Raw genomic sequence first — 10,254 nt, 5'->3', positions numbered from 1 at the left:
TGTCTGACTAAACAGCCAGTTGGCATCTTCCTCCTGACAGAAGCCAGATTTTCACTGGGGCTAGACTATTTATTGACAGTGTTTTCACAGACTGGCCCATGAGTGTCTCATTTCCAAGGTCCCCTCTGTTTTCCAAGAGCACTTGCTTCCTTCTCTCTCCTCCCTCCCCAGCATCCTCCGCACTTCCTTCCTTTACAGCCTCTTGCACTGTTGGGTTTTTTTTTGGGGGGGTGGTGTTTGTTTCTTCTTCTTCTTCTTCTTCTTTTTTAAATCCTAATGAATTTGTTTTGCAGGTTTGGAAAAAGAAACCCAGCATTATCCAAGGATTTTTATTTCTTCTATTTCTACATCTTCCAAGTGTGATCTCTGTGGCTTTAAGATCCTGTAGTTTGAGTGGGTTCCACTGTTATCTAAGAAAAGTTGTCGAAACGCTTTGCTCTGCAAGCCCCAGGAGAGAACTCAGAAAAACGGAAGGCAGTAGCAGATGCAATTACGGATGTGGCTTAGTCCTTGCAGCTGCCCCAGGGAGCTGTGCAGAGCATACAGTCCTCAGCGATGAATCCAGAAGAGAGAATCGTGACATGGCTTATATCCTTGGGAGTTTTAGATTCCCCCAAAAAGACCATCTGTGATCCGGAGGAGTTCTTGAAGTCCTCGCTGAAGAATGGGGTAGTGCTCTGCAAACTGCTCAACAGACTTAGGCCTGGCTCTCTAGAAAAGGTAAGGGAAATGGGCAGTCTCTTTGGGATTGCTTACCACCAGAGCAGCAATAATGTAGCCCTTGCGATGTTCTGTTGCCCGGGTCATGGGACTCTCCCACTTGAATCTCTTCCTGAGAGTTTGGCATTCTCTCTTATTGTTTTTGTCGTTTGAAGAACTCAGAAAATGAAAGGTTATCCTCTAGCAGTTGGCCCCCAAATATAACCATGATACACCGTTGGTGCCAGGGGACAAGGAGAAAATACCCATATTGTTTGCTCTGTCATAGGGATACGTGGACCAAGGGCATATTTTGAACTTGGGGTGTATATGAGTCTGTGTAATAATGGGATGATCTATAACAGATATTGATGGTGTGTATTGACAGTTTGGCTAAAATCAATGTCGATTTTCTCCTCAAAGAAATAAAATATCCTTTGAAACAGAGGCAACCAGGAGAAATAATCCAAAATGTCAGAAAAGGTTTGTTAAAACAATAGAAACCAGATATATGTTTTGAATGCAACATGTGTTCAAAGTGAAACTAACCTTACTCTTCTTCTAAAAAGCCAAAAGTTTTAATGTTGGAAAGCTGTGATCACGAAGATGGATAATTTCTAAAGTAGGCACTCTAAGTAAGTTTAAAGTTTGAATCCTACAGCTATTTTCTTAAGGTTAGCAGGGGACGTGACTGTGAGCATAACGTGAGTTCTTTTGCCTTCTTGAACCGGTTTGTATTTTTATTGAGCAAATTGATTTACTTGTAAGTTTCCTTAAACTTGAAAAAACAGTGCTAAGGCGGTAGTACAGCATACAGAACTGTAACCAAATGTAGCAAGCAGTAAACGGGAGGACAGGATTTTCATACATTCTCATGGGGAGGAGGGAGCAAGGTAATAGATTAAAAGCAAGAACCAAGCTCAAAAACCAGTCTGGATCCAATTCGCTACCCCCACTCTTTGGCAGAAGGCTAAAAAATGTTTGTCAGTAGAGATAGATGGTTTGGGACTGAAAGTTTGGTGACATTTGAAATAGACCGACCGTTTAGACTGTTACATCACTTCCTCCAGTGGTTATTTCTCTTCCTGGCTTGACAGCAATGTGGCCCCCTGCCTTAAAAAGCCTACCTATCTAGTTATCAGAGCATGGGGACTATGGTGTGCTTGGCATGGGATGACAGTGTCCGAGTGACATCTGACTGTGTTTCTCTAGTACTGTGCGGAGCCCCAGACCGAAGCTGACTGCCTCAGCAACATCGCTGACTTCCTGAAAGGATGTGCGACCCTGCAGGTGGAGGTAAGCCCACCTGGGGTGCCTTGCCCCGCTGGCGAGGATGGTGTTGTACTACAAGTACTGGGTTGATTTCGACTGTTAAACAGGGGTAGCAGTTTATGGAAACCATGGTTAAGACTGGTGGTCTCCAGGGGTGGCTTGGTAGTTTGTCTTTTCCAGAAGCCAGTGCCAAAAGCAAAGAAACCAAACGAAATCAAAACTCAGAATAGGATATCTTTGAATACAGCATCCGAGCCCTGAAAGCAGGCTTCCGGTGACAGAGGTTGTATGCGGAGCTTACCCTGCTAGCAGGTACTGGCTGCTCTAGGGGGTCACGGTAATACCCCTGAGTTGGGAAGAGAGGAAAGTATATTGTCACTTTTCCCCATTAACACTTTAGAACAGAGGCCTTGAAAAGCCCGGAGAACCTGGCCCTGTGATAGAAATTGTGTATTAAATTACATTGCATTATTTTATATTCTGTGGATCCTTAGAGTACATATGGGAGTATTGCTGGAAAGGAGGTGATACTTTTGTCTGAGTGTCAAATTACTTCTCTGTTCCTCAGTGTGTGTGTGTGTGTGTGTGTGTGTGTGTGTGTGACATCTTTATTTGCAGAAGGAAAAACCATGGAAACAACATCAGTATCTAGCATTAGGGGAATAGTCAAATAAATTATAGTACATCCAAATGATGCTGAAGTCTTATACATTCATTTAAAAAAGATTGTAGGTTTTTAAAATTGAAGTATAGTTGACATATTATATTACCTTAGTTTCGGATGTACAGTGTGGTGATTCAACAATTCCATACATTACACAATGCTCACCGCAGTAAGTGTAGCTACCGTTGGCCACTACACAGCGTCACTACAATATTATTTTTTTGAAGATTTATTTATTGAGACAGAGAGAGTTGGGGGGGAGAGACAGAGGGAGAGAGAGAAGCCTGAAGTAGGCTCCCCACCAAGCACAGAGCCTGATGGGGGCTTGACGATGGGCTTGACATGGGGCTTGATGCCAGGACCCTGACATCATGGCCTGAGCCGAAGTCAAGAGTCGGCCATCTAACTGACTGAGTCACCCAGGCGCCCCTGCAATATTATTGACTGTATTCCCTATGCTGTACTTGTCATTCCCGTGCCTTACTTTGTAAGACGTCTGTGCCTCTTGGTCCCCTTCACCCATTTACCCCTCAGTCCCCTCCCCTCTGGGTTTGTTCTCTGTATTCATGAGTCTGTTTCTGCTTTGTTTGGTTTTGTTTTTTAGATTCCACATATGAGTGAAATCACATGGTAATGATCTTTGTCTGACTTCACTTAGCGTAATACCCTCTGGGTCCATTCATGTTGTCACAAATGGGAAGATTTCATTGTTTTGTTTTGTTTTGTTTTTGTGGTTGAGAATATAGATGACATCTCTGTCCATTCACCTATCGATGGACACTTGGGCTAATTCCATATCTTAGCTATTGCAAATAATGCTTTAATGAACGTATGTACGGGTGCATATCTTTTTAAATTCGTGTTGTTTTCTTCAGGTATTTGCCTCAGTGTTTTGATCTGTAAAATGGACACAATAATTGCTACCTCATGGGGTTGTTTTAAGGATCAAATGTGATACTACATAATAATTTAGAGCTAAGAGCTTCGACCTGAAAAAGATCTATGAGACAGTGTATGTATAGTGCTCAGCAGAGAACCAAGGACATAAGTATAGACACGTTTTAGCAGTATTATTTGTGGAGAAATATGAGTAGTGCGTTGATCATGGACTCTGATGCTAGATTGCTTGGGTTCAAAATCTCAGTTCTCTCTCAGTAGTAGCTTTGTGACCTTGGGCATGTTCTGTGACTGTGCCTCAGTCTCCCCACCTATTAAATGGGAATGATAACAGCACCTATCTCATAAGATTGGTATAAGAGGTCAATGAATTCATGTCCCCAGAAGAGTGCCTGGCACATATTAAGTATTCTCCAAGTGGTAGCTATTAGTAGTAGTAGTAATACAAGTCGCTTTGCCCCAGATAAACTTGCTTGCTTCAGAATTTTTCCTAAAGTTAGCTACAGCATCAGGCTATAGTTGTCTCAGAATATTTTATTCCAGGTGTCCCTCTTGCCCACTGTTAGCTGTGTGTCTGCATGGGCACGTGTGTGTGTGTGTGTGTGTGTGTGTGTGTGTGGCTTTTGAGGAAGGTGTAGCCCGAGACTTCTCCATATATCTTCTAGAATAATGTCTACTGTGGAACAGATCATGGTATTTTCTTTTTTATCTGACAAATAAAAACATGGTGAGGTTGCCAATGATTTCTGCACTACGAAGCTGCCAGAAGGTATCCTGAGCTTCTTTGCAGTTCTAAGAATACTAGATGATACAGAAACACCTCCTGGGTCTAGCACTGTGGGAGAATAAGTCGTTTCACAAAAGTGGATTTTTCTGATAACTAATGCTTACTCCTTTAAGTACCAATGCTTAAAATATTTTCACCCACTTTGGATACAAATCTTCCTGAGAAGTATATGCTAATTTTCATTTCTTGAATGGAAGGCACTGGGCATATTTTTGTCTCTCTTTGATCATTGAGGCTGGCCTGACCATTGTCGGGTGTATTGGAACAAGGCAGTATCTGGCTCCATGGCTCAACACAGAACGTTCTCTAGTTTGACAGACTTGGGTTAGAGTCTTGGCTTGGTTACTGACTGTGGACTCTGGGAAAAGTTACTTGGCCTCTCTCTGTTTCAGTTTCCTCATCTGTATAGTGGAGACATTAATAATATGTACTGCATAGGATTGTTTTAAGGATCAAATGAGATAATGCACCCCAGAGCCAGGAACACTGACCACCCAGTCTCAAGCTCCCAGGCAGCTAGGACACAACTGAGACACAAATATCTACAAAGTTTTTAAAATTAATTTTTTAATTGAATATATTAGACCTATGACATGTTAGCTTAAGGTGTATAACATGTTACTTTGCTATATCTATATATTGTAGTATGATTGCCATCACAGTGATATTTATCACATCACGTAATACTAGTACAATATTGTTGTCTGTATTCAATAGTATGCCGGGCATTAGATCACTGTGGCTTATTTTATACTCATTGCAAGTTTGTGCCCTTAAACAATATCAATTTTTATCTCCCCATCTTTCCATCCCATGGTAACCACCATTGTACTGTTTTTGTCGAGTTTGACTTTTTTAAGATTTTATTTACTTATGTGAGAGAGAGAGTGAGAGAGTGGGCATGAGAGAGAGTGCAAGTGGGGGGGAGGGGCAGAGGGAGAGAGAGAATCTCAAGCAGAACTCCCTGCTGAACATGAAGCCCTATGGGGGGGGGAGGGGGGAGGGGGGGTGCTTGATCTCAAGACCCTGAGATCATGACCTGAGCTGAAATCAACAGTCAGAGGCTTAACGAACTGAGCCACCCAGGCGCCCCCAGAACACACTAGTATTTATCTAAAGAAAAAGTGGCAGCTTGAAAGGGTCAGTTGGGAAATGCAGAAAAATGAAAGCATAGTGACATCTTGAGTACTGGCTGTGGGGCACCGCAGCCCCATTAAAGAGCTGCCTTCCGAACCTCTGGGTAGCTAGTGGGCCTCTCCAAGGGACCTCCATCTTTGTGTTCTCATATGGCTGTAGTGTCGTCCTGGGGTCTCTAGAAGATCACACAACTAGTAACTGGTCAGGGAGGTCTGCTGAAACATCTAAGAAACAAAACACTCTCTAAAGTACCTCCCCAACTTTGATAGTATCTTTTGAAACACAGAATTTTTTTAAATTTGATGAAGTCATGGGCGCCTGGGTGGCTCAGCCGTTAAGCATCTGCCTTCAGCTCAGGTCATGATCCAAGGGTCCTGGGATCGAGCCCCACATTTGGGCTCCCTGCTGGGCGGGAAACCTGCTTCTCCCTCTCACACTCCCCTTGCTTGTGTTCCCTCTCTCGCTGTTTCTGTCTGTCAAATGAATAAATAAAATCTTTAAAAACAATTGACAAAGTCAAATTGACCTATTTTTGTTGTTGTTGCTTGTGTTTTGAGTATCATGTCTAAAAAACCATTGTCTAATGCAAGGTCATGTAGCTTTATACTTATGTTTTCTTCTAAGAGTGTGATGAGCACTGGGTGTGATAGGCAACTAATGAATCATTGAACCCTACATCAAAAACTAATGATGTACTATACAGTGGCTAACTGAACATAATTTAAAAAAAAGAGTGTTATAGTTTTAGCTCTTACATTTAGGTCTTTGAGTCATTTTGAGTTAATTTTTGTATATGGTGTGAGGTAGGAGTCCAAATTCATTCTCTCTTTTTAAAAGATTTTCTTTATTTGAGAGAGAGAGCACAAGCGGGAGGAGGGGCAGAGGGACAAGCAGACTCCCCACTGAGTGCAGAGCCCCACATGGGGCTCAATCCCAGGACCCTGAGATCATGACCTGAGGCAAAGTCAGATGCTTAACCAAATGAGCCACCCGGGCACCCACCAAATTCATTCTCTTAAACACTATTTGTTGAAAAGACTCTTCTTTCCCCCACTCAGTCAATTAATGTAGCTGTGTATTAAGTTTTCAAATCAGGAAGCATGAGTCTCCCAAATTTGTTCTTCATTTTCAAAATCATTTTGGCTATTCTGGATCCCTTGGGTGCCCATATGGATTTTAGGATCAGCCTGTCCATTTCCACAAAAACAAAAAGACAAAAAAAAAAAAAAAAAAAAAAAAAAAACACCCAAAAAACCCAGCTGGCATTTTGATAGGGATTGTGTTCAATCTGTAGATGGCTTTGGGGAGTATTGCCATCCTAACAATATTAAGTCTTCTGATCCATGAACACAGGATGTCTTTCTACTTATTTGGGTCTTTTAAAATTTCACTCAACAATGTTTTGTAGTTTCTAGTGTGTACATTGTATACTTCCTTGGTTCAGTCTATTTCAAAGAATTGTATTCCTTTTGATGCTATTGTAAGTGGAATTGTTTTCTTAATGTCATATTTGGATTGTTCATTGCAAGTGTATAGAAATACAATTGATGTTTGCATACTGATCTGGTATTCTTCAACTTTGCTGAACTTATTCATTAGTTCTAATGGTTTTTTGGATTCCTTATGGATTTCTTGTACAAGATCATGTCATCTGTGCATAGAGATAGTTTTACTTCTTCCTTTCCAATCTAGATGCATTTTTTTCATTTTCTTGCTTAATTTGCCTGGTTAGAACCTTCAGTCCAATGTTGAATAGAAGTGATTAAAGTGGACATCCTAGCATTGTTCTTAATCTTAGGGGGAAGCTTTTAGTCTTTCACCATTAAGTAGGATGGTAGCTGTGGATTTTCCATAGATATACCCTTTATCAGATTGAAGGGTTCATTTCTAGTCCTAGTTTTTGAGGGTATTTTGGTCCTGAAAGGGTGCTGGGTTTTGTCAAATGCTTTCTCTGTATCTGTTAAGATGACCATTGGTTTTTCTCCTTTATTATCTTGACTTGTTGTATTACTTTGATTCATTTTCTTATGTTAGATCAATCTTGCATTGCTGGGATAAATCCCAGTGGGTCATGTGCTTGTATGTGCACATAGAGATAGATTTGTGTACATCTATGATTGTTCTTGAAGAATTTTTCTTCATAGAAATGAAATTACTGTGTCAGAATTTGATATATATTCTCAGATCCCCTACAAAACTGCTCTCTGAAGCTCTACTCCCACCAGTAGAGTAGGAAGTGCCTTCTTCCTCATGTCTCTGGCAGCACTGGGTATTATTTATCTTTCATGTTTGCTAAAACGTTAGGTGAAAATGGTATTTCGTTTACCACTGTAATTTGAGGTTCATGATTCCTAGTGAGTTTGAACATCTTCTGACCCCTTTATAGTCCATTTGTATTTCCTTTTCTGTGAACCAACTCTGTCTTTTTTATTTGTTTACAGAATGGAGAAGGCAGGGAGGACCCTCAGGCCTCAAGAGAAAATCTTCTACAACATATGCAAAACCCCTCATGTCTAGGTAGAGTGTCACTAATGTGACCGGGAAGTCCTCTGACAACACTATTCTAGCCGTGGTAGTTTTGTTTTCGTGCTGCCTTTGAACTTGGGAAGAGGAGGGACAGATAGAGTTCTTCTGATCAGTTGAGAGTGGCCTGGGTGATATCTCTTTGACTACACTGTTCTGGCTACAGCCCCGGTGCTCTCCTGGCCTCGTCCCCAGGTGGTACTCCTGCTTCGTCCCCTGCCACCTTTACTACCAGCCCACTGCCGGGGATACCCTACTATCTCCTACTCTGCTCCTGGGCCAAGCCTACTTTTATAAAAAGATGTTTTGCTCATGAAGGATTTCATTGAATGTCTATGAGACTCAATTAGTGCTTCTGTCTCTCTCTCTTTCTCCCCCCTCCCTTCTTCCTTTTCTCTCTCTATCTCTTTCCAGTACCAGCTGGTATCAGTATGGCTTTTCTTTGCCCCCACCCCCTCACTGCCTCCTGTCTCCCTGAGTCACTCCATCTGCCTTGTCACTGGAACAGCATGGGTGCCATCCCCAAAGTGGGGCCTGTGGGATGGACGGTTTGCCATTTCCCAGGGGCTGCTCTGCACAAAGGCAGTTCTGGAAGGAAGACAGATCTACAAATGACCAAGAGTCAAGGCTAAATCTCCCATAAGAGAGCTCCAGCTCTAGGAGAGCAGAACCATCTTGAAGGATTGAGGCGTGAAGTCAGCTAACTGACTTCTAGTTAGTTACCTTCTTCAGGTAACTAACCAGTAGCTGTAATGGGTATCAGTGAGACCCTCCTTCAAGGCCAAGTCTGCCACCTGTGTGAAGCCAGAGACACCCCCCCCAGGCCTCGGTTGATTCATCTGTGAAAGAGGAGACTAGAGTAGGGACTGGTAATGTCGAACTGTTGGACACTCTGTTTTTAACTGGCCGGATTCCATGAGTTTCTTCTGGGTAGAGCTTTGTATATTTAGCTGCTCAATTTGTGCTAGTGGGAAGACTAAGGATTTCGGTAAGGTGTTTTTTTTTTTCTCTATTGAGCAAATCTGACACTTCTAATGGAATTTCCCTGAGTTACACTGACTGACACCCAGAGCTCTGGCCATCCTAAGCTTTTACCGACTGCATCGTATTTCTGTAAAAACTGGACTTCAATAAGGCGGTAAATATCCCCCATCTATCAAGAACCTTTTTACGCTCCTAACAGGCCCCTCTGCCTGGGGTCCTGTTATCAAAGAGCCGGGGAAGGACATCCAGGATAGTTGGGGAAGGGACGGATGTGGAGGGCCGCGGAGGAGCGCTTCCTTTCTCGCTGTCTCGGCAGCTGGGCACGGAGCTGGGGGTTCCAGTCGGGGAGTGGCAGGAGAAAGCGGGCCACCAGGCAGGGCTAGTCCGCGAGGCCGGGATTCCCTCCTGAGGCTCTGGCAGTGGCGGGCGGCAGGCCAGGCGCCAGCGGCCCGGGGCTCGGCGGGAGCCGGCGGCAGCAGCATGCGCAGTGTGGCCGCGGCCGCTCCACCGCGGCTTGTGCCGCTGCCACGGCTACCCGGGCGGCGGCGGTGGCGGCTGCTGCTCTGCCCTGCCGCTGTCACTTCCAGTTCCTACTTCGGCGATCCAGGTCCGGGTCACCGCTTCCCCACCGCTGGCCCGGTCCCTCCAGGCCGCTCTCCCTGCCGGGCTCTGGCTCCGGGCCCAGAGGGGCCAGCGCGCGCGGCCCGGCGGGGTCCCCGGGCAGCCGCTCCCGCCCGCCGCCGCCCCGCGCGCCCTGGCCCGGCTCGCCGCCAGCGCGCCCCGCGGGCGCGTCTCCCGCACCCCGCTCGGCGCCGCGCTCCTCCGCCCGCCAAGCCGCACGGCCCTGGCAGCAAGAACTTGAGGACAAGAATCTGGCTTCCCTTTAGATTTAAAAAAAAAAAAAAAGGGCATAAAGAAAATCCTTAGGCTGTAGAGGTGGCGGGCGCGGCACGGAGTTTGGAGACGGGCGCCCCCTCCTCGCCCGCGTTCAGGAGCAAAGTTGCAGCCGCCCCTCCCCGCCCGGGCGAGCCGAGCCCAGCTCTCCAGTTTCGCTCCGGTGGCGGCCGCGCTCAGGGCAGGGTCCCAGCTCCGGCTGGGGTGCACGGTTCCCGCAGCCTTGGCACGGGCTCGCCCGCCCGCTCGCCGGCCCCGTGACTCGCGAGGGCGAGCCGCTTCCAGGAGGTGGCGGCGGCGGGGCGGCGCGGCCGGAGCGAGCGAGCGAGCAGCGGGAGGAGCAGCGGGCAGCGGCCGAGCCAGGTGACCTGCCTGGGGGCGAGGGGGTCACGGGAAG

General features: G+C 45.5%; 1 protein-coding gene across 3 annotated transcripts in view; it reads left to right on the top strand.

Annotated features, from left to right (window-relative positions):
- The first annotated feature begins 206 nt into the window (after positions 1 to 206).
- Positions 207 to 10,254, top strand: part of ARHGEF6 (Rac/Cdc42 guanine nucleotide exchange factor 6) — a 95,665-nt gene continuing 85,617 nt past the window's right edge. The window contains exons 1-2 of one of the 3 annotated variants that reach the window (XM_040627801.1): positions 207 to 720; positions 1,912 to 1,995. In XM_040627801.1, the coding sequence (XP_040483735.1) occupies positions 556 to 720; positions 1,912 to 1,995 (249 nt within the window). In that variant the 5' untranslated portion in view covers positions 207 to 555. Of the gene's footprint in view, positions 721 to 1,911; positions 1,996 to 10,199; positions 10,221 to 10,254 lie in introns of those variants that run through there. The other 2 variants (XM_040627794.1, XM_040627804.1) reach the window with 2 other exon arrangements.

This window comes from Ursus maritimus (assembly GCF_017311325.1).
Source record: "Ursus maritimus isolate PB19 chromosome X unlocalized genomic scaffold, ASM1731132v1 scaffold_X1, whole genome shotgun sequence".
NCBI classification, from domain to species: Eukaryota; Metazoa; Chordata; class Mammalia; order Carnivora; family Ursidae; genus Ursus; species Ursus maritimus.
The sequence above is the reverse complement of the archived record's forward strand: the minus strand, read 5'-3'. Positions and strand labels throughout refer to the sequence as shown.